Below are 22,911 nucleotides of genomic sequence, written 5' to 3' on the forward strand. Positions count from 1 at the left end.
CCCCATCCTGGCATGAACCCCCCCCCCCCCCTCCTTCGTGCGATTGAAGACCAGAAGGGAAAGCAAACTATCGGAGACCAAATAACCCCTGAATTGACCGAGGTCGAGTGCGTTTGTCAACATGCTTTTGCTGGATTACCATAACGTCCTTATCCACACCCTCCTAACGGAGCGGTTCTCTGGGTACAGCTCCCCCCTCCCCGCCCCCTCCGGTATATGCCAGGCTACCAGCTAACGTCCGATTGATGTTGTCAACAGAGCCCCGCCCTCATCAATTGATCAGATCGTTTCCGACTTCGACGGAGTCACCTTCCACCTATCTACGCCAGAATCCAAAACTAAGATCCTCATCTCCCTCAATGTGAAATGCTTCCGAGAGCTCGTCCAATACGGGGCCCAGCAGGTGCTAGAGAGGGAATACGGCCCCTATATCGTTGATCCCGAACCCGGCTATGACTTCTCGGTTCTGATCGATCTGGAGAACCTGCCGGCGGAGCAGGAGGCGAAGGATGATCTCATCATGCGTCTGGCCCTGATGAAGCGAAACGCCATGGCCGCTCCGTTCGAGAGAGCATTCGATGAGTTCGCAAAGCTGTCGGAGGAAGCTTCTAGATACACCACTGAATCGGCACCCCAAGGAGTTGAAGAGGGAGGGGAGGTCATGGCAGTCCACTATCGAGAGGAAGAGGCGATTTACATAAAAGCCAGTCATGATCGCGTCACGGTGATCTTCAGCACGATCTTCCGGGAGGAGACAGATCGCATCTTTGGCAAGGTCTTTTTGCAGGAATTTGTTGATGCTAGACGGCGTGTTCTGACGCTGCAAAATGCGCCTCAAGTACTCTTCCGAAACGACCCTCCCCTGGAGCTGACTGGGGTTCCTGGCCTTCAGAATGTCAACGACGGCACGACGAGCTATGTCACCTTTGGTAAATCATTCACGATTGAGCGCCTTCCGGCTTGAGCTGCCACTAATGTCTCCTAGTGCTTTTCCCTCGTCACTTGGCTCCCCAAAGACGCTATGAAAACATCTCCCACATCCAGATCTTCCGGGACTACTTCCATTATCACATCAAGGCCTCCAAGGTAGCTTCCCGCCCCAATCATCATGGGTCCGACTGGATACTTACACGTTGTCAAGGCATACATCCACACCAGAATGCGCAAGAGGACCGCAGACTTCCTCCAAGGTAAGCGTGAAGATCCGATATGGGAGGTTTCCTGGTTGCTAACAGATGACAGTTCTCAACCGGGCCCGGCCCGAGAACGAGGAACGAGAGAAGAAGACAGCCAGCGGTCGCACTTTCAGAGTCCAGGCATAGAGGCCTTGTTCAGTTCTTATTTCTGTAAATTGCGGGCGAGGGGTAACATACGTGCATGCATAGGTCAATTTGTCTGCTTCTAGGATGTATAGCTTGTCGAGTCTCACCGTCTCACATGTGTTTATTTTCTTTTTCTTTCCTACTCTTCTCCTGACTGTGCTTTCGACCCTGCCCCGGGCGATAAAACGTATGGCGGCTGCATGTGGCTCTATGCACAAGTACTATAGATTGTCGTGCAGCATCCTCGCGTTCACTGTACTCCTTGTCCGGAGCAGTACTAACTTGGGCGGGGGGTCTCTTAAGCACTAGTCTAGATGCCAGTCCCCTCCTGCCACTTCTCTTTCCATCACAAATCGGTGCCTCTCTTCCCTGCCATTGCTGAATTATGTACCTGGCACTATCCACAGAGCACAGACCTACTAGTACCCCATACCTGCCTGTGTGAAGCTGAAAACTGAAAGGCTGCCTCTGTTGGACTCACAATTCTCCAGAACTCCAACCCCCAGCTGCTCGTGGCTCCAGCACTTTCAGTGCTCTGACGTGGGTCTACCGGTCCAGATTCAAGACACTAAGTATCCAAGTATGCCACCCGTGTCGGTACTCGGTCGAGCCCTCCGACATGTTGCCGTGGCTGTATTCTAGCTGCAGCCGCTCTCCCGCGGAGAAGACAAAGCAATAGCCAGATGACCAGATTTAAGCGTGTGAACCATCCGAACCGCCGTGACAATGCAGCTGATCGTCACGGGTGACTGGAGTCACCCAAAGGATGGCTTGCAATTGGGCAATAAATCCCAGGGGACTGGTTCTGTGTCACTTCTTGACTGCAAGGTAACAATATTCTTCGGCCCTGTACAGTACGGAGCACTTGCCTATCTACTTGTCAGGGCACGTGCACGGCCTTTTCCCCAGATTGAATCGTGGTCATGTTCATCCCGCGACAACCTCCACAGTCTCCAATATTTTTGATTTGATCATCCAGCGCGATCTTCTCGACTCGCGGGTTGTTTGTAGGTATATACAATAATGTCCCTACACTGTAACTACAGTGTACAGTGTACGGTGTACGGTGTACGGAGTAGGTGGAGGGTCCACTTTACGGGATACAGGCCGGATAGCCGCTTACTGCGACATCATTTTGGGAATTAGGATCCGCCAACAGGGATTCGTTTGCATTGGCGTCTCCATAACATGCACGGTAATCGAAATAGAGGAAAGCGCACATTTACTCATGCCATCCCCAAAATGATCCGCTTACCCAGGTCGGTCCAGTATAAACCCGCTCAGCCGGGGGAGAAAGCCCTCGAGGCCCGCTGTTTTCGAAGCTCGAGTCAGATTGCAGCCGATGTTGTCAGGTTGGTATCGATCTATCAGCATGGCGGCACGCAACATAGAGGAAGAACCGAGTCTGCTCGCTCCATCTGGAACTCGACCGTGAGATGCAAACAATATCTTGAGGCTAATCAAGCCTGGTTCCGAGGCGTGCTCGACTCGATAGTGGTGTGCTGCTTCAAAACCCGGTAGTTGTTTGCTCTGGTCGTGCGGATCAGCAGCCACTCAAGTCGTTAGCTTTGGTTTTCTTCAAAGCACCGTCTATCTTGAATCTGTTTCCGCCCAAGAAAAGAAGTGTCAGCAACTGTTTAACCCGAGTACTCCGTCGAGCCTTTGGGGTTCCTGTTCGGAGCCCTGTTGGGTGGCTATTTTGATTTGGCTGGATTTTCTTTTTATTTTCTTCCCCTACTCCGTATTTTCCGGCACACCAGCAGTCTCATAGACCATTTCGTCCCGATGAGGATGTGACAACAAGCCATCCAGTCAGGCTACTGGAGACGCGATCTCGAACGGTGAGAGCAACTGACTAGTAAATACTAGTTGGCAGTGGAAACCCCCGCCTGCTAGTTTTCCCTGCGAGGCGGCGCAGTTCCAGCCCTCGTGCCCTTTTTTTTTTTCGAGTAATCCATTATCCCGCATGGTATATATCCGATCCTTCTGTTCCCATGCAGAAAGTATGCGTGGCCCGCTCAAATTTCGGCCACCACCTTATTTATCGCTGCTCTGCTGCGGTGTTTTCCACCCCCTTCCTTGCCAGACAGCCAACAACCCCCCTCCTGCCCCCGTGGAGTTGATGCCGGAATACCCTCGATTGCGATCACAACCGCCTCGCCCGCAATTCCACCCAGAACTGTCGCTACGAGTCTGACAAGCCCTGTGTAGCCAATTGTCGCGACCAAACCTGGGACTGTCATGTCGCCAAGCGAACCATAGAGGATTCAAGGGGGAACTGATCTGTGGGCAACCAAACAGCGCTAGAAAGAGACAAGCTACAACTATTCGGGCGGCTGGACGATCTTCTGGGATGGTCTGAAACGGCCAGCAAGATTCCACGATGTCCGACAAAATCAGCCTTTTGCCGTTGGAGCTCACCCTTCACATACTCTCCTACCTCCCTTTCGAGTCGCTACTTGCGTTCGGGGAGACATGCCGTGCCAACTACGAATCTCACACGCTCTGCCTTCGATGCCTACGGCTAGGGGTTTTTGAAAAGCGCATCCACTCCGTGATATCCTTGCTCCAGGCTGGCTGGACCACGCCGGACCAGGTGGCTTATGTCCCGAACAACGAAAAGGGTGGCGGGACTCACTTCACGATCTCTATCATCCAACCTGCCATGGGTGCCGTGAGCCCCGGCTTTGGTGCCAAGTCTCTCTTGAAAACGAATGCTCCCAAAAGGCGGGTCCATATGCCGCAGGAAATGTCTCGGACACTGGAGCAGACCGTCCGCGAGCAAAACAAGATCTTCACCCAGGTAGTAGACCGGTATGGCCGAGGACTTAGGATGCTGGAGTTTATGGCATATGATCTCGACGACGAGGGTGCGATGGCGCTAGCCACCAAGTGCCAGACCATGCTGCAACATTTGGCATTGCGCTTCGAGCACCCACATATAAGAGACGGCCCCATCAGACCGAATGCTTGGCTGAGCCCGTCACCAGGGAGCACGGCTTGGAATGTGCTGATCGGGATTGGACGATATCAGCAGCTTGGGCTTTGCGGGCTGCGAACGTTGATTATAGAGCGGGCGGGGATTACTCCATGGCAGTTGATGATGTTGGTGAAGAAGAACCCCAAGTTGACTGTCCTGAAACTGAGGACCTGCCGCGGTGTTCAGTCCGAGTTTTTGGACTGGCTAGGCGGCTTCACGTCTGATCCAGATGAGTCCGAAACCGAGGATGATGGCCTAGCCCCCGGTCGAAGGCTGGAAGTTCTCTGGCTGGAAAATTGCCACGGCATCACGATCCATCCCGCTGCAGGTCATGAAGATCTGTCAGACAAAGCTTGCGACGTTGGTCTCGAGTGGGTCCGAGGTCTGACAAGTCTGAAGGTAAGCTTTCCAGGTTGATTTCTCGTGGGCCGACTTTGGCTCTAGCAGCCAGCTGACTCGTTGGGCTTTCCAGTCTTTATCCTTTAGCGAAAGCACACACCTTCCGCCTGCCTACATTGACAGGGCAAATAGAGTCATTTGGAAGATCCCAGAGGTCATCTTGCCATATTCCTGCCATGGGGATAAGGCCGGCATTGAAGTTGATCCTAGTATTTTACAGTAGCCTACCACGGCAGCTGTTCCTTTCTCGCTCACTGTGGTTTGGTGTTTTTATGAAGGTGGCTTCGTGATTTCATTTTGAGATGTTTGCAATAGACCACCACTCTTTGTGTAACAGTCAATATGCGTGCTAGATCTTGGGCTACTCCACAAATAAGATTACTGCTTTTGCCTGGAGGAGAAAGAATACCTGCTGGCGTTCCTCGTTGCGACTGCACACTATACTTGTTGGAGGCTTTACTGACATCCCTTAACACCAGTGTAATCAACAATGCCCGTTAACAACATATTTGCAATGTTCTTTCTGCCATCCAACTTACAAAGGGGTAGGCGCTGCCCACCGTCCAAATCCAGCGGTAGGGATCGCAGGCAACTGGGCCACTGAACCACCACTCAGGCGTCACAGACCGGCGAGTGCCTTCTTGATTTTGTCTTTTGGGCAACAACACTTTCCATCGCGTTATCACATTCACTCCTGTCATGAGTCCTCTCTGCTGTCACCATCAGCTAGTCACAGGCGCAGGTACATGTCCTCCGGCCCCGTCTCTACTGGGTGCTGTTGGCTGATCTTCTCATGTCGTCCTTCATCGGCGGCTTCACCCCATAATCTGTAACTGATTCCCGCCGAGCACATACAGCTGCCAAAGAGTCTGCCTGGTTTGGCGGACAAGATGACGCCAAGCCACAGGTCTGCCTCCCAGCTCTGGGCGATAGCCCGTCATCGGCTCTTCACCAGACGTGGGTCCTACGGAGGTCATGAGTACCATCACCCAGCTTTTGACTCTACACTCTCCTCCCCCATCAGTGAGCATACGGACGGGTTCTACATGTACTCCCAGGAGATCCTCGAGAAGAACGGCCCGGAGTACAGAAGCCTTGCCGAGGACATGGGAATCAGAACCTCAGATAGTACTGGAGCTTCGTACAAATCTGCCGTGAGTTGACCTCGCGTCTTGACGCCTCTCCCACCTCTCATTCATATCTGAAGACTGACAACACGGCAGCCGATGGTTCCCATTGGACGACCCTCCATCCCCTACACCATCGGTGCGCCCGATTGGAATATCTTCACCACTGCAGTCCAGGACTTGGATCATCCGGGTGATGCAAACGTCACGGACTGGCGAAACAGCGTCCTGTCGGTCTATGTCAGGGTGTACACTGTTGCCAAAGTGATGGTCATGGTCTTTCTCCATTATGGGGTTGAGGTAAGGAGATGGCACTCTTCATCCCGATGTCGTGGTGCCTGCCAAGGCAAAAACACTTGCTAACATTGCGGCTGACCGCTGCTAGATTGATGACATTCCCGACGGCATCCTGGCCTACATCAGGCGCGCGGAACAGCTCGTCATCTCTGATAAAGTCACCCATCTGGTTGAAAATGTTGAAGATCTGTTCCATGCTCTCTATGCGAGGCTGATCATGGAACTTGCGAACGTTGAGCTGTGCGCCTGTTTCCCGTTCGGAGTTGCTCGAGTCTCTTCCTACAACAACTTTATTCTGCCAGAACCACGTCATTTGTTCAGGATTTTGTTGATGTGCAAGGAGATTCTCGACACCCATTCCATCTGCACTACCATGAACAAGGAGCTGATTCGGCACTACCAGACTGGCTTTATCCGTCGCTCTGTGGAGAGACTTATGAGTACTGGATTTGATATCGACGACTTGATCGGGTTCCGTCGCCATGCCTTGGCTATTGCCAGAGATCAGGACTCCCCCTTCCGCCAGAAGTGGGATGGGCCCGGCCTGATATACCAGATGCCCCCTCCTGAAGTACTCGCGATTCAATCTGAGAAGTACATGGCTTTCGCTCCTCGTGAGGCCATCGACGATATAGTCCCCAATCAGAACCTCCCTTTCGTTGAGTGGCACATGGTCGACCCGAAGGTCTGGGCGAGCGAGATAATCTTAGACCACCGCGAGGCTGCGCGGGCGCTCCTTGAGGGCATCACTCTGGGGCAGCTTAGGCAGACCGACGACGACAGACGCCAGGTGATTGACTATATGAGAGAGAGAAAGTGCACTTGTTGGTCCACCTGTAGCTGTGGAATGATCTGCACTCGGGAGCCGGATCGCCCTTGCCCCTGCGCAGGATGGAGACTGACCATGCACCTTGCCCGTTGCCGCACCGATATCGGGCCCTTCAGCTTCCGCGACCGATGCAGTATTCTGTCGAGGGCCGTGTTCCAGTGGGTGGCCTCTCTCCGGGACGACGCCGACTTCTTCGAGGTTGCGGTTGTGATGGACAGAGCCTTAGCCCAGGTTGCGGACGAGATCCAAAGGGAGCGGATTGCGGCGGGCAGCGCTTGATTCATTTGGAGTGGACGAAGTTGGGAGAAGGCGAAAGGCGAACGGCGTTGGGTTTTATTTCTTACTTGTCACATGCACGCACCGTGTTGCCATGTGGGTTCCCCTATGGAGTATGGTCTAGTAGTATCTAGGAGATATGGAAGACATGAGCCGCATGGTATCTAGATAGGTACATCAATTGAAGTGTTGTTGTCGATTGTCGAAGTCACTAGTTATCTAGTTACTAATACTTCTAAGTAAGCAAGGTCAGGTGGGCCTCAGGTGACAGATCGGGAGGGGCCGTCAGTGGTTGAAAGCCTGAGGCGGCCGTGGTTCAGCTGGCCGGGCAGCCAGGTTCGCCGCCGCGCAAGATTTTCTGGCGCTGGCCAAAATCCACCAAATCCAGTCTGCGTCAGTCCTGCCAGGGCCTGCCTGTTGGGAAACTTTTAGCGGGCATGGTGCCCAAGACTCTTGCTAGCTCGACAGGTTTATTGCGACAACGACTGCTCCCCCCCTCCTCTGCTCCTTCTCAGCCTCTCACCTCAGCCGGTCCGGTAATTAGACGCAGCCCACTGTGGAGCGCTCACTCCGGGGCCCCCAGGACTTCGGTGCGACGGTATCGCGCCGTCTGGCCTTCGTACGGCATCACCACCCCGGTCCCGGATCCTCGACCACAGGTCCCCCTGTCCCGTTCGCCGTATTGCTTCCAGACGGGCTATGCCCTCTGCGCCAAACGGCCCTCGCGCCCCTTCCCCCCACCGTTCCTATCCCCGCCCTCCTCCTCCTTTTCCGACCCCCTGACCACTCACTACCTGAGCCAGGATAAGAGATTATCCGTCCGGGGCGATCTAGTCCGCGGTCTGAACAATGGAGACGATGCCATTCTAGTGGCGGAGAATTACCTCGCTGTGAATGATGGAGTCGGGGCGTGGGCTACCAGGCCGCGAGGCCATGCTGCGTAGGTGTTTGCTGGGTCCCACCTGAGACCCGTCCACAACGGCCGGGCTTTGTGTCGCTGAGGTTATATGCATATGCTGACTGTTTGCCTCTTTTTTTTCCTTTTATGTCCATACAGGCTGTGGTCTAGACTGCTTCTGCATTTCTGGGCTTTGGAAATCGAACGAGAAGCCAGAGGACAGACGGCGCTAGACCCGATCGGATATCTTCAACGAGCCTACGAGGAAACAACACAAGCAACAACATCACCCGGGGAGTGGTTCGGGACGACGACGTCGGCCTCGGCATTGTTGCATTGGAAGCGCGATGATGCGGGCAACGTGCGACCATTGCTCTACGTGACCAACTTGGGAGATTGCAAGATCTTCGTCATCCGCCCCAGAGAGAAAAAGATCCTCTTCCAGACCCAGGAACAATGGCATTGGTTCGACTGCCCCATACAGCTGGGCACAAATAGCGTCGACACCCCGCGGAAGGATGCGGTGCTCTCCGTGATTGATGTACAGGAAGGCGACCTCGTGCTGGCCGTGTCCGATGGCGTTCTGGATAATCTCTGGGAACATGAGATACTGACTGCCGTTCTGGATAGTATGGACAAATGGGCCCAAGGTCGATATGATGAAAAGGGGCTTGAATGGGCTCCACCGGCTGTGTTGGCGGAGGAACAGATGGTGTTCATCGCTAGGGAGCTGCTCAAGGCCGCTTTAACTATTGCTCAGGATCCCTTCGCGGAGAGTCCATATATGGAGAAGGCGGTCGATGAAGGACTAGCCATCCAAGGTGGTAAGAGTGCCTGCCATTCCTCCTGAGCTTGGTTGATTAACATTTCGTCAGGCAAAATGGACGATATCAGCGTAGTGATTGGGTCTTGCAAGAAGAGGACTGATGAGTTGGGAATATGATCCAGGCTTTGGTACTCAATGCCTGTTGTGTGTGTGAACTTTCTTTTCGGACGGTTGCACTTTATTTTAGCCGTCAAGCATATTTTGGGCTTTTTTTTTGGGATGAAATCGGTCCGCAACACTCTAGATGCCTCATTCAACTTGGCTTCGTCGAACTCGAGAAGTTCAATGGGTGTCAATCAACTTGTACATGCATGGCGCGGACAATGTAAATAATGCATATTGGGATCATGATTGGCTTGCTGTTTCCACTCCACAGTGGTGAGGAATATGGGTATAGATTTGCACTTGAACAGCTACTAGTAGTAGTATAGACCGCAAATTTATCAGTACTACTAGATAGACTTGACCGTTTCTACTGCTTTGAAACGAACATCAGCATTACAGCACACTGAATATAGCATCGTCTTGCCCCACATATAATCGTTTCTGCTTGTGCATTGAGCCAAGAAAAAGACAGAGAAAATGGGAGTGCCCCCAAGCGGAGTCGAACAGCGGAGGGGGAAACCCAGGTTGTTGAAAAAACCTTCGTTCACGCTGCACAGACCACATCCAGCAGCTCTCCCCTCCGCCCGGCAAAAAAAGAACCGCCGAAGAAAAAAGTCCAATTGGTGCAGCGACCTCACACTCAGTTCGCAAATAACCCTATAACCTCCCTCACCCGTCGACAAGAGAGCTGTCCAACGCCCATCCGGCGACTCAGTATCCAAAATGAGGGCCAAGCGATCCAAGAAGTACCGCAAGCTCATGCACCAGTATGAACTCACATTCGGGTTTCGTGAGGCGTATCAAGTACTGGGTATGTCAACGACTTTCCATTCTTTCCCTTTCTTATACCACAAGACGGGAGAAATTCCATGCTGATACGACGACACAATAACCAGTGGACTCGAACTTTCTCCGCGCCGTGCATTCGTTCAAAATGGAATTGATCCCGGCGTTAGAGCGCACAGTTCAGGGAAAAGTCAAGCCGCGTATGTATACACACGCCTATCCGATAGTCCTATGCGGCGGGCGATCTCCTGAACCGACTAACATTGTCATGTAACATGCATAGTCCTGACCAAATGCTCGCTCGCTGCAATCATGGCCTCCCAACCCATCAACCCCCGAACCAACAACCCATACCGCCCCGAACACCTCCCCCCTCCGACCGTCCTCCCTCTACGTCACTGCTCGCACAACGCAGACTCCACTCCCATCGATGAGGTCGCCTGTCTGCTCTCTCTGCTCTCGCCATCTACCGAGACGAAGAAGAACAAGGAGCATTATATCCTCGCTACGGCGGACCCGGCTGCGCCGGCCAAGGATAAGAACGCCTCCGAAGCGGGGCGAAAGCGCAAGCGTAACGAGGCAGAGGAGAAAGCCGAGGCGGCGCTGCGGAAGGCAAGAGAGTTACGTCGCGAGGCGCGGTCGATTCCCGGCGTGCCGATTGTGTACGTCAAGCGATCGGTGATGGTCTTGGAGCCGATGAGTAACCCCTCCGATGCTATCCGGGAGGGTGTCGAGAAGGGGAAGTTCCGGGCTGGGCTGAACGACGAGACCAAGAAGAAGGAAGGCGGTGATGGTGCTGGTGCGGCGGAAAAGAAGAAGAAGAGGGATTTGAAGAAGCCCAAGGCGCCGAACCCATTGAGTATGAGGAAGCCCAAGAAGAGGGAGCAGGAGGTGGCGGAGAGGCCGAAGCGAAAGAGTGAGAATGAGGGGGAGAGGGAAGGGGAGAGACCGGAGAGAGATGGGGAGGATGGAGGGGATGCGGAGGCGGCGCCGAAGCCAAAACGGAGACGTCGTCATCATAACCGCGGTGCGAAGACAGAGGGGGAAGGGGAAGGCGAGGGGAAAGCCGATGGTGGCGATGCGCCGGCTGATGCCATGGACGATTGATTGCTTTTCTTGGGTTCTCGTTTGATATGTTCATCGGTACGGCGTTTGGTGCGACAAGATAAAAGTGTCCATATATATCAACTGTGTATAGCTAGTTACTCTGATTGAATGATCACCATACCAATCGACGTCCCGCTTCCAGGGTCTGTTTTGTATCATAATGCATCCGTTGGTACAGTCTCGCCTCGAGATCGAAAAGCATGCAGCAAAGAGGAAACCCAAACGCCAAGCCCAGATGCAATCGTACATAATCTTATATACATGCCATTCCCATTGTCAATCCGGCGTCAGTCTATTTCCCCGCAGCCGCACTCGTCTCCGAAGCAGTGGTGGAGGAAGAAGAAGAAGAAGGAGAAGGGGATAGTCCCTCCGCGAACGCCCTCTCATCCGCCCAAATCCGCTCAATCTTCTTCCGATTCTCCTTTGCCGCGTCGCGATTCAGCTTCGCACGCGCATATCGCTCTGCCGCCAGACACTTGTTCACGTCACGCTTGATATCGTTGCAGCTCCCGATAGCTTTGTGAAAGAAACCCCGAGCGTGGCATTCATCTAAGGCGGTCATGATCTCTTCGCAGTCTGTTTAAGAGTGTTGATCGTTAGCTGATAGGGATTATCCGAAAGGGCTGGTTGGTGTCACGCACTTGCATTGTAGGGGGTGTGAAGGTGGGAATGCATTTTGACGTGGGTTGTCCGTTATTTGTAGGCGTAGAGGGGTCAAATGCTCAACGGCGAAGTAAGCTGCGAGTCGGATAGCCACCGATTGATTCAATAGTTAAATGGAAAGAAATCATTCCGAGCCGGAAATGCCGGGCGGTGAGACTTATCGGGCGGGTATTCTGCCGGGCGGGGGCGGAAATCGACCACAGAAAAAAAAAAAAAAAACCCGATGGAGGGCGGATAATCTGGTTTGGATATCGTCTATCTTTATCAACAGGCCTGGGGTGAAGGGTTGCTGATAATACTCGTGCTTTCTGGATAGTGAGGGACTGTGCGCTCCCCACTGATTTCATCGTTTCCTTCTTGATTTGCTCAAGCCAACCTGCCATCGTCAACTACGTACGGCGCATTTCTACTTTGAAGTCACGCATTTCTCATATTTTTTTTCTTCATTGTTGAGCCACGATGTCGTCTATGATTACTACTTCCGCTTGGGTGCGGCGTGGAGTCGCTGCTCAGTTCCCCACGAAATATGAGATCAACGAGGAGGAAATGGATCGCATATCCAAACTTGCGAGGATGCAGCTTGAGGAGGCTCAGGGTGATCTGAAGGCCGCGCAAGAGGGACATGAGGAGGATGAGGCTATGGATGAGGACCAGGAGGATAATGAAGACTCCAAAGAGGGAGAGGAAAAGAAAAACGACGCCGCGGAGTAAGTTCTTGAAACGGGTCCTCGTTTGCCGAACGGCTGCTGATAATATTTTCAGTGACGATGACTTGAAAGAATACGATCTGGACCACTATGACAGTGACGAAGTCGATGAAGATGGCGAGAAGATTACCATGTTTGGTAACGTCAAGTCGCTTGCTTATCATGAGCCCAACGAGGAGGACCCCTACTTGGTCATGCCGCCCGAGGAGGAAGACGAAGAACGCGAAGAACTGCAGATTATGCCCACGGATAACTTGCTATTGGCTGGTAAGGTGGAAGATGAGGTTGCCCATTTGGAAGTCTACGTCTACGAGGACGCGGCAGACAATCTCTACGTGCACCACGACATCATGCTGCCAGCTATTCCCTTGTCGCTCGAATGGCTGGACATCCCCGTGGGTAAGGCGGCCGAGGGCCGGACCACGGGCAACTTTGTCGCTATTGGAACAATGGAGCCTGATATTGAGATCTGGGACCTCGACATCGTGGACTGCATGTATCCCAACGCCATCCTGGGTCAGGGCGGCGCTGATGCAGAGAATGGCCCCAAGAAGTCCAAGAAGAAGAAGGCCAAGGCCAACGACGAATACCATATTGACGCCGTGCTCGCTCTGGCGGCCAACCGGCAGCATCGCAATCTTCTGGCCTCTGGATCGGCCGATCGCACAGTCAAGCTTTGGGATCTCCAGACCACCAAATGCGCCAAATCCTATGCCCACCATACCGACAAGGTATGTGCCCTGGAGTGGCACCCCACCGAGTCGACTATTCTGCTGAGCGGTAGCTACGATCGCACTGTGGTGGCAGCGGATATGAGAGCCCCCGACTCCAAGGCCCGATGGGGCGTGGATTCGGATGTTGAGAACGTGCGCTGGGACGTGCACGATCCGAACTACTTCTATGTTACGACGGACGGCGGTATGGTCTATCGCTACGATATCCGCAACGTCCCCGCCACCCCCAAGGAATCTAAGCCGGTGTGGTCGTTGCAGGCCCACGACGACTCGGTGTCGTCGTTCGACATCAACTCAACGGTCCCCGGCTTCTTGGTTACCGGATCCACGGACAAGCAGGTGAAGCTCTGGAACGTCGAGAATGACAAGCCGAGCATGGTTGTTTCCCGCAAGATGGACGTGGGTAAGATCTTCTCGACCAACTTTGCGCCGGATGCCGACGTGAGTTTCCGCCTGTCGGTGGCCGGCAGCAAGGGCGTGGTCCAGATCTGGGATACCTCGACTAACGGAGCGGTGCGCCGGGCGTTCGTGTCGCGGATGCCGTCTCTGGAAGGTGAGGTGCAGGAGCGGATGATAGGCATGCAGCCTGATCAGGATGAGTCGGACGATGATGACGGCGGCCAGGAGGCTGGAGCTGCGCAAGGCGCGGATGGCTGGGAATCTATGGATGAGGATTGAGAAGTTGGAAGAATGTGAAGTGGACGATTTCAAATCGAAATGACCTCACTCATGTTTAAAATATATTCGATTTACGCAGTCTCGTATAGATAGTCCTGTTGACATGCAATGAAAACGTTGAGATACCCATGGTAATGACGACTCAGGGAATCCCTAGTTATGAATCTCCGGGATGAATAAGCCAGCGTCGGGTCCCGGGCAGGCAATGATCGGCCGGCAGGATACCGAAGGCGGACCATCATCTGATGCGGTCTCGAACACCAATCACATGCGTGGTCCGCCGTGCAGATGGAAAGATGCTTCCGCTGCATCCACTCGCAGTGGAAGACGGGTCGGGTGATGGAGCTCTGCTATCATCTCGTACTTTGTACGCCGTATGCGGCAGGGAGAACGAATTCTATCGAATTGGATGTACGGAGTACTCTGTCAGCCTTTCATCAGAGGAGAAGGGACTAGTATGTACACTCTCCGGTTTGGTACTATGTATCACACACATCCTCTAGGCATCTAGATAGATTCCTCAGTAAGTAGTATTTTTATCCGTAGGAAAATAGAACAAAATAGAATGCATATGACCAGTGTACTACGGAGTACGTATCGCAGAAAAATGATAGCCGCCCAAAGCACAGGTCAAGTTAGATCAAGTCATAGAGTAGATAGGTAGTTAGATAATACCCTTAGGGAGTTATTAAGTTGACCCACGGGTGGGGAAGCCTCGGTGGCTGACCCGCCCTCTCCGTCCGAGGTCTGACTCTGGTACGGACGGATGCTCCGATGGGAGGCCTCGATCCTGGACCTTCCTACGCATTAGTTAACTACTGTGTGTTAATTACTAATTAGGTATCTAGGGACATGATGTATGTAGGTACGAGTTCCAGCTCTTGCAGCCAACATGTTCCATCGATGCAGGAGACATAACCCTTTCATCAATCAACCGCGACGTCATGCCCTATCGTCCAATGACCCGAGATCACACTCGCACCCTCCAAGTGAGACGGCAGATTGTTTCATCCCCACCGCTCAGGGCACATGGCGGTTTTCAGTGGCTGCCGCGTTGCCGTTCCTGGCGCCAGCCCGACACCATTCGGCGTAGCCCCGGTGGTGCTGCCGTTTGACGACGCCCGCTTGGGTTTAGTCCCGCTCGCCGTCGCCAAAATTAATCTACGCGGTCCTATCCTTCTTCCTTCGTCACGGCAGGCGCTGAGAGTGAGGGACATCCAGCTATCCATCACGGGTGGGCAGGATTTCCCCTGGGAAGTCCTCTTCAATAATACTCCGTACTACTCGACAAATTGCAGCTGCCCTGCTCTGCCAGTCTGCCGGATGTGAGTGAGTAGGTAAGAACATACGTACTTGCCTACGCCCTGTGACACCCCATCTGGCCCCTCCTTGAATCCCTGCGGTACAGACGGTGCTGCATGGCAGTGCATACCACCCACCCACCTACATATGTACGGAGGAAGTAGTACAGAGGACGGAGGACCAGTTGGTATCGAGGTCGTACATACGGCGTGGCCACCCGACGTAGCAAATGACTGGAGGAGGTCAAGCCTTTCAGTCCACACATCGAATCGCAGCGCACAACTAGCCGCGCCTGACTGCCTGTCTAGTGCTGTCCATCTGTCTATCTAGCCGTCGGAGAACCGGAGCGAGATTGCATGCAAACGCTCGTAGTAGTGATCACTCCTTCGGTTCTTTAAAACTCATCAGTATGCCCGATGATTTGCTGCGTCAAGGCCAATCTCCCGGACATTCAACTCCCATGGTAATCCTCATGAACCGGTGGTTCTGGACCAACCTGTCGAGAAAAAAACCCGCACCGAAGCCGTTGAGGCGAACAGGCGAACCGCTGGAGAAGACCTGGCAAAAGTTTTTCCAACGCACTCTAATCCGACCGACTGAGTTCTGGATCCCAACTGGCCGGCGAAGACCCTGGCGACGAAGTGCTGCTCAAAGACTGGATCCCAGGGTGGGCGCTCCAAATCTCCAACTGTCCAACAGCTGAACTCAACTGACTGGGCCGGCGGGTTGCTCAGGGCTGGCTTTTTAGGCTTTTTTAGTCTTGATTTTTTGCCCTTCGAGTCCCCCGAAGAGGCCCAGATTCTCTGTGGTCCGTGGTTCCATCCACTCTTGCCTCTTGTCCTTTTCCCCTCTCCCCCTCTTCGTCGCCGTCGTCGTTTTCCTCTTCCCTTCCCTTCCCTTCCCTTTCCCTTCCCTTTCCCTTCCCTCCATTCCTCCCTGGGGGATTCCGCTTACTCCTGCACCATTCCTTTTTGATATTTCCATTCTTCGCTCCTCGATCTGTGTGTCCTGGATCCCTTCCTTCCTACTCGCCTTTTTTTTTTGCCCTTTTAATTCTCCCAACTCCCCGTGGCGCGTCCTGGTTGTCCGCCCGGAACTTCACTACTGTACAAAATTGCTGCTGCTGCAGCAACAATTCGGCGACCCCCCCCCTTGAGTCGAGCAGCCCACCTCCATATCCGAACATCACTATTCTTCCATCCATTCAATTATTCTCTGCTGTGCAAGAAAAAAGAAGTGGAAATTCTGGCTCATCTCAACAAGACTTTTGACAGCTACAACAGCCCGGCCTGTCAGCTTCCTCAACGCCATATCTGATAACGGTCATTCCGGTGATCGATCTTTCATTCCTTGGTGCTCCACCCCGCGATCGTCCACACATTCCTTGTCTACTCCGCAAAAAGCAACGGACACTCGCAAACGATACCATCATTTTTTACGGGCCCTAAATATAGGCAAAATCCCCGGGAGCGATCGTACACTGTTCTTTAGAAGCAGCAAATTGCACACAAGCAAATAAACCGCGGACCCGACCGGACGTCCGATCCAGGATTTCTCGCCATCTATCTATCGCCTATCGCCTATAGCCTGCTCGACTATCTAATAATTCTCCGACCATCCTCACCATGGCTCTCGCAAGAGCATTCACCAAGCGCAGCAAGCGCCCCGAGGTTTCCGGGCCGATGCCGTATCGCGAGGCACACCACAAGTTTACTGCCGGTACAATCAACCGGGACAAGATCTCTGCTCCAGTGGAATTGTTGTCGACGACGAATATGCTGGCCTACAATGCCCCCGACATTCATTCAGCAACATCCTCATCAACTTCGTCCCTACAATCGCCTGACGAGTCGGAGCTCTCTTTCACTCAGCGCAGTTTCGGCTCACCTTTGACTACGCCTGATGATTCTCCGATTGATCCGAACCCATTGCCGCCTTACTTTCCTAAGCGATCCGCGACCGTTACGAGCCACCCTCGTTCATCGACGTCGACGTCATCTTCCACAGAAGCGCCATTGGTCCCCAAGCGGGCACTTTCTCACACAAAGCGTTCCCATCAAGAGCTAGCTCGCCAGCGTTCGTTGTCCCGGCTATCGCCACCTCCGTTGAACTCCCTGCGCAGCAGTCCTGCTATGCGACAGACGCAAGAAAGCTACAAGCCAGAGCCACATCCGTTCAGCAAGGAACTGGAGCAAGTAAACGAGGTTGTAGAGGAGTTTGGCGGTACGCGCGTCTTGGATGAAGAAGAATTGATTCTTCGAGATAAGGGATTGAGAAAGTTTACGGTCGATGACTATCTTGTCGAGATTGAAGACATGTACGGCAGCATCTTCGATGATCATCTGGGATCAATAGGTTCCGGCGCATGGCTGTGAGCCTTGTCTTCGTTATTCGTCATCCATTTTCTTTTAAGCGCTCGCCTGGAGGGCTCTAAATAGGGACTGGTTACTCCCTCTCCTCACCGGGTATTGACTTCTGCCATGACCTACTCATATTCACTCTTTAATGTTTCCCCCTCTAATCAGTCGACTTCTTTTCATTTGGTTTCGCTTTATACCACGGGAGGATCTTGGTCTACCATCTCATCTTTTCATTTTCTTGTTTCGTTACTCGTTGCTGCAGTATGGACCAGACTATTTGCGCTGCTGGATGAGATGTGACGGTCTCGGTCTCTCTTTTTTTTTTTTTTTACATGTGGAGAAACATCCAACGAGGTTCTCGGCTTGATCCTGTATCGTTCTTTCTTAGCGCTGCAATGAATGTGAAAGACACTGCCAGTGCTACATACCTATGTTCAATGTGATATATCGTATATATTCAATCTATGGATCCGAAATTTTGTACTGCACAAGTTCGTCATTGTGGTAGAATATAACCTAGTCGGGTAAGGCTGCTGGTCGCGTTTGGTCACGCGTTGGCAGCCTCAGGCCCCACACCCGCCCCACCCAGAAAAATTTACGTTGGGTTTCTGTTTCTGCCTCTCCGCCCCCTTCTGCTCTTTTCTACGGACTACTCCCCAGACGGGCCTCCAGAACACCTCTGGTCTGACTTCTTCTCACAGCCCAAATTTATCCAGTGCGTGTGTTGAATAGACAGATGAAGGTTTCCCCCGTCCTCCTTATCTCCAGGCGCGTTTGTCTTCTGTAGCAACACGAGGTGGATCACCCAACTCGCACTGGCCGTGTCGTGTGCTCTGCATTGATCTGTTTCGATTTCTGCCATTCACTCGTTTGTGGGAGACTACTACCCATGACTGGATTTGGGCGAATTTCTCCAGCCACCGCATTCTAGAATTACCGACTCCATCATCATGGTCGTCTTTGCCTCCTCCCCCCTCGGCCCAACGGGCTCCAGAACGCCCGGGATGCTAGCTGTGTCGTCGCCAGTGTCCATCCTTAAAACGCCCAAGAGAGACCCAAGAGACGGGGTCGTACCCATCCCCGTAATGGATGACAATTTCAGCGACCTCTCCCTTCCCTCATCCCCGGTCATGTACGACTCCGACGACAGCATCTCTCCCCGAAAGCGGAGCCGGGTGACATTCAATAGAGACGTGTCATATCATAATGAACCCGAACGGAAACGGCAACCAGAGAAGAGTGTAGCCGTCGTGCGCGAGGAGGTGCGCAGGGCTATTCAACGGCATGTCTCTGGTACCGGCAGCGAGGCATACGACTGCATCAAGGAGAGGTTTTCGTTGGACCCGCGGCGCCGGGATCAGGACAACATGTTTGCCTACGATGTACCTACAAACACATCCTTGAGGCATCACCTCCTGGGTCTTTTGTCAAACGTGGCGTCTTTGGATCGCAGTTGCAATGGACTGGTCCACGCTGTGCTGAATAGCGTATGGTTGGGTCGGGACGAGTCGTACATCAAGCTGTATATACGCTTTATCGGTAACCTTGCTGCCGCTCAGGGAAGCTATCTGGGGCCGGTGCTCAAAATGCTGGTCAATTATCTAGGGGAGCTTCCCAAGGACACGGGCAGAGTGCCTGGCTATCCGCGCGTCCATATTCCTGAAATCTACACCCGGGTGCATATGGCCCTGCGCCATGTGATGCACTTGATCCCCTCCGGTAGTGGAACGCTTTCGCCCATCCTGTCCCACCAATTCCCCTTTGATACCGATTCCGCTAAGGGCAACATTGCGTACACGCGAAATCTCATCCGGATCATCAGTTATACGCCAGAGCTTCATGGAGACATTCTCACACTGATAACCGAGAAACTGGTGAAAATTGACGTGCACATTCAGGTGGACTTGGAAGACATCGAAGACGAAATGGAAGAGACTGTCCTGCAGAGTGTCTCCCCAGAATCCTTCATATATGAGGAGGAAGACCGAGAGGACGACTCTGACGACTCTGACGACGACTCCATCATGAGTGATGAATCGGTCGATAATGAGTCCAAGCGGCTTCAGGGCATCAAGGACAATATCCTCAAGCTTGATGGCATGATCGACACACTATTTGAATACTATGCGCCTTCTTTTACAATGGGCAGCGTGGAAGAAATGCAAAACGCCTTCGACCTTCTATTGAGCCATTTCATGAGCATCATTCTCCCAACTTACCGCTCTCGCCACTCTCAATTCCTCCTGTTCCACTTCTCTCAAGCATCCCCCGATCTTGTGGGTCGCTTTGCTAGAAGGTGTACTACTATCATCTTCGACAAGAAGCATCCAGCGATCATGCGTCAATCGGCTGCCGCCTACCTAGCCAGCTTTGTTGCCCGCGGAGCCCATGTCTCCGGTGACGTCGTTCGGGATATGTTCGACAGATTGGGCCAGCATCTGGACGAACTTAGGAAGATTTATGATCCCACGTGTCGGGGCCCCGACCTCCGCCGATACGGCCCGTTTTATTCCATCGCACAAGCCTTGCTTTATATCTTCTGTTTCCGCTGGCGGGATCTGACCAATGCTGCCGTTGAGGGCTACACTCCCGATCAACTGGACGAGCTCGAGCCAGAAGATATTACATTCCGGCCGTCGGTAAGGAAAGTGCTCGACCAACTGATTAACGCGAAAATGAACCCCCTGAAGGTGTGCTCGCCCACCATCGTGACACAGTTCGCGCGCATGTCTTATCACTTCAAACTGGCGTACGTGTTCAGCATCCTGGAGAAAAACAAGCGCCTGCGCGTGTCTTCTGTCCGCAGCATCGGCGCCATGGCCGATCCACGCTACGGCCAAGTGGAACGTGAAATCCGTGCCGGTGATGATATCGGCCACCAGCTCGATGCATACTTCCCATTTGATCCCTATCAGCTACCTCGCAGCCGACGCTGGGTGGATGCGGACTATGTCAACTGGCGCGGTATCCCCGGTCTTGATGAGGCAGATGATTCGGACAACGACGCTGATGATGATGATTATGAATCTGATGACCACCTCAGCGATGGAACCGAAACGGATGATGAACTGTGATGAATCGACACTTCTGAAGATGGAAGAAAAAGATCCGAAAAAAAAAACAAACACAAAAGTGCTTTCACTATTTCTCGTGCTATTGGCGAGTTCAATACCCAATCTGTTTGCGAATTTTCCGGCCATACTGCTTTGCAGCAAGCCATGTTTTTTTTTTTTTTTACTAGAAAAGAAAGAAATAAAGAGGAATCTTATTGAAGAATTAGCCGTCATTTAATGTATGCTTCTGGTTCGGGCTCCTCATGTATGTTTTAACACCATCATGCCGCCATATGAAAGCTTGTTTCCTTCCACATCATCTTATCGTACCTTCGGATCGCAACTTCGGGTCATGGATGTTATACTTCTATCTATGGTCATGAATCAGAAGATATCGGCAGGTAGAAATGAAATGAACTGAACTGGTCGATATATCAATCAATATATCAATGATGCAGTGATGCAGTGTAGGAGAGTACCTAGAATAGGGCGTCCCCCGCCCCTCCCCAATAGGTAGGAAAGAGGAGGGAGGGAGGAAGAGGAAGAGAGGAAGGAGGGAGGGGAGAAAGTGGAAAAGAGGGGGGGGGTTTATAGGGAGGCTTCGCGACTTCCTATTTTGTGCGGCGATTGCGCTTCGCTGGGAGACGTCTGGACACCCACCTGACACTCACTCCCGGAGTAGACCGCAAATAATGAGTATGGGTATGGCACGTAAGCAAGCACAAACAGGTGCCCTGATAACAGATCGCTTCGCTTCATGAGTCTTGATCTAATCATCGTCTAGTGTACACAAAAAAGGCAGGGAAGGATATTCGAAGCAACGCCAATGCCAATGTGTAGGTAATAATAGCAGAAAAATACACTGTACAGAGAACATACACTACCGGACCTACCCGAGAAACTACGCATCGAAGATATGCTTTATGTCGGCACAGGCGTCCCGATAGAGGATGTTGACTTTAGCTTGATCGCGGAACGGATTGGGCGACTTATCCCAGCCATGCGTCGCCTTCTCGATCATCATGGCGCGCACGTGCTTGTTGATTTTTTCCAACCGACGCACAAACGTCTGTCCTTCCTTTAGGAGCATATCCCACTCGCAGATGTACAGGAAGATGTCGCGCGGGAGGGCATCGGCGAGCACCTCGTCTGTGGCCCGGACGGGTGACGCATAGGGCGAGACGCGTTCTTCCCGCTCGGGCAAGTAGGACTCATCGAAAAGCGTCGTGAAGAAGGATGGAAGGGTCTTACTAGGGTTGATGCTCATGGCGCGGCGGTGGTCACGCGACTCTTCGAAGTCGAGAATGGGGTACCAGCAGAAGAGGGCGACGATGTTGATGTCACTGGCCGAGGCGGATGAGACGAGATTCTGAGTGGATCCGTAAGGTCCGAGATTGGGGGGACTGTTGCTGTTGCGGCCTCGGTCGCGCTCCTCGAGAAGGCTGCGTAAGCGCAGGGGCACGGTGACGGCGAGGTTCCCGCCGGCGGAGAAGCCCGACAGCGCGATGCGGGAGACATCTAGGCCCAGTTCGACTGCGTGGAAGGCTAGAAACTGTAGGGCTCGGACGCCATCGTCAACGGCCGCGGGGAACGGATGCTCCGGAGCGCGACGGTACCCGACGCTGACGACGACGGCGCCGACCTCCTCAAGTACACACTGTGCCCAGCGATTGTCGTCGGTTGGGCAGCCAAGGGTAAAGCCACCCCCATGGAAATTGACGACCACGGGTAAGCGACGCCCTTCTTTGCGACTGGCGGTGTACTGTGGCGGGCAGTAGAAGTGAAGGTGGATTTGGCCGGAGTCCGCGGGAATAGAGCGAACAAAAGAAGGGCGAGGTGCGCGGGGAGGAGCAATGTCATGGATGAACATGCCAATGCGCATCAGAAAGCGCCAAATGATGGCTTGGACGTAGAGCCACCAGCGTGATGAGGCCATGATGAAGTGGCCATGCAGTGAGGGAGCCGGAAGGGATCACAAGGAAGGTAACCGCAAGACGGATCGGATAATAAGTCGAATCAGCCAAAAAAAAAAAGGAGAAGGAATTCACTTTAAGTGACGGAATCTGCCAGCCGAGAGACGCTACCAGTCAGATGGTCAGATGATCAGATCAGAAAGAGAGAACAGAGACTGAGACTAAGTATAGATAAATGGTGGTGCAAGTGAGTGGGCGAGACAGGGGAACGGGACTAAAGGGGGGGAGAGAGAAAGAGAGAGAGAGCAGTACTAGAATACAAGAGCTGTAGAATGCAGGAGTTGTATGGAGTGGAATGCAAGTGCAAGAACAAGAGCGCGAGCAAGAGAGGGAGAGGAGAAGAGAGAGAGAGAGAGAGAGAGAGAGAGGGAAACAAAGAGCCAAGCCGGGCGGGTAAGCAGGTCAAGATCCTCACTAAAAAGTCTTGGACCACATCATCTTGACCTCGCCCACTTCTGCAGTCGTACTACTTACATAGTACTTCGGTGA

The 22,911-nt window shown here is 52.9% G+C and overlaps 9 protein-coding genes across 9 annotated transcripts; 7 read left to right on the plus strand and 2 right to left on the minus strand.

Annotated features, from left to right (window-relative positions):
• Nucleotides 1-29: 29 nt before the first annotated feature.
• Nucleotides 30-1,813, plus strand: BO70DRAFT_360571 (actin-related protein 2/3 complex subunit 2). The gene is made up of 5 exons (XM_025542813.1): nt 30-183; nt 259-929; nt 986-1,086; nt 1,142-1,190; nt 1,243-1,813. Exons 1-5 carry the CDS (start codon nt 122-124, stop codon nt 1,320-1,322), a joined length of 963 nt encoding a protein of 320 aa, XP_025401093.1. The 5' UTR covers nt 30-121; the 3' UTR covers nt 1,323-1,813.
• Nucleotides 1,814-3,345: 1,532 nt separating this feature from the next.
• Nucleotides 3,346-5,091, plus strand: BO70DRAFT_360573 (F-box protein). The gene is made up of 2 exons (XM_025542814.1): nt 3,346-4,701; nt 4,775-5,091. Exons 1-2 carry the CDS (start codon nt 3,706-3,708, stop codon nt 4,922-4,924), a joined length of 1,146 nt encoding a protein of 381 aa, XP_025401094.1. The 5' UTR covers nt 3,346-3,705; the 3' UTR covers nt 4,925-5,091.
• A 46-nt stretch (nt 5,092-5,137) lies between these two features.
• On the plus strand, nt 5,138-10,952 carry BO70DRAFT_386147 (uncharacterized protein; the record flags this gene model as incomplete). The annotated part of the gene is made up of 10 exons (XM_025545801.1): nt 5,138-5,855; nt 5,925-6,128; nt 6,214-7,152; nt 7,530-7,698; nt 7,759-8,170; nt 8,288-8,952; nt 9,004-9,058; nt 9,746-9,870; nt 9,956-10,045; nt 10,129-10,952. Exons 1-10 carry the CDS (start codon nt 5,592-5,594, stop codon nt 10,950-10,952), a joined length of 3,747 nt encoding a protein of 1,248 aa, XP_025401095.1. The 5' UTR covers nt 5,138-5,591.
• A 66-nt stretch (nt 10,953-11,018) lies between these two features.
• BO70DRAFT_333433 (COX assembly mitochondrial protein) lies at nt 11,019-11,701 on the minus strand. Its single transcript, XM_025540976.1, has 2 exons — nt 11,594-11,701; nt 11,019-11,528 (listed from the first exon to the last, which is right to left on the minus strand). The coding sequence occupies exons 1-2, from the start codon at nt 11,625-11,627 to the stop codon at nt 11,245-11,247; spliced, it is 318 nt and encodes a 105-aa protein (XP_025401096.1). The 5' UTR covers nt 11,628-11,701; the 3' UTR covers nt 11,019-11,244.
• A 153-nt stretch (nt 11,702-11,854) lies between these two features.
• On the plus strand, nt 11,855-13,856 carry BO70DRAFT_333436 (rRNA-processing protein PWP1). The gene is made up of 2 exons (XM_025540977.1): nt 11,855-12,322; nt 12,378-13,856. Exons 1-2 carry the CDS (start codon nt 12,075-12,077, stop codon nt 13,732-13,734), a joined length of 1,605 nt encoding a protein of 534 aa, XP_025401097.1. The 5' UTR covers nt 11,855-12,074; the 3' UTR covers nt 13,735-13,856.
• A 1,398-nt stretch (nt 13,857-15,254) lies between these two features.
• On the plus strand, nt 15,255-16,242 carry BO70DRAFT_211967 (uncharacterized protein). The gene is made up of 2 exons (XM_025538658.1): nt 15,255-15,703; nt 15,785-16,242. The coding sequence occupies exons 1-2, from the start codon at nt 15,446-15,448 to the stop codon at nt 16,190-16,192; spliced, it is 666 nt and encodes a 221-aa protein (XP_025401098.1). The 5' UTR covers nt 15,255-15,445; the 3' UTR covers nt 16,193-16,242.
• Nucleotides 16,243-16,565: 323 nt separating this feature from the next.
• BO70DRAFT_211964 (uncharacterized protein) lies at nt 16,566-17,885 on the plus strand. Its single transcript, XM_025538657.1, has one exon. The coding sequence runs from the start codon at nt 16,662-16,664 to the stop codon at nt 17,409-17,411; it is 750 nt and encodes a 249-aa protein (XP_025401099.1). The 5' UTR covers nt 16,566-16,661; the 3' UTR covers nt 17,412-17,885.
• A 148-nt stretch (nt 17,886-18,033) lies between these two features.
• Nucleotides 18,034-20,863, plus strand: BO70DRAFT_360579 (rDNA-binding RNA polymerase I transcriptional factor). Its single transcript, XM_025542815.1, has one exon. It carries the CDS (start codon nt 18,347-18,349, stop codon nt 20,468-20,470), a length of 2,124 nt encoding a protein of 707 aa, XP_025401100.1. The 5' UTR covers nt 18,034-18,346; the 3' UTR covers nt 20,471-20,863.
• Nucleotides 20,864-21,280: 417 nt separating this feature from the next.
• BO70DRAFT_212020 (catalytic protein) lies at nt 21,281-22,610 on the minus strand. The gene has a single exon (XM_025538659.1). The coding sequence runs from the start codon at nt 22,383-22,385 to the stop codon at nt 21,351-21,353; it is 1,035 nt and encodes a 344-aa protein (XP_025401101.1). The 5' UTR covers nt 22,386-22,610; the 3' UTR covers nt 21,281-21,350.
• Nucleotides 22,611-22,911: the final 301 nt, after the last annotated feature.

This window comes from Aspergillus heteromorphus, assembly GCF_003184545.1.
Source record: "Aspergillus heteromorphus CBS 117.55 chromosome Unknown BO70scaffold_7, whole genome shotgun sequence".
NCBI lineage: Eukaryota > Fungi > Ascomycota > Eurotiomycetes > Eurotiales > Aspergillaceae > Aspergillus > Aspergillus heteromorphus.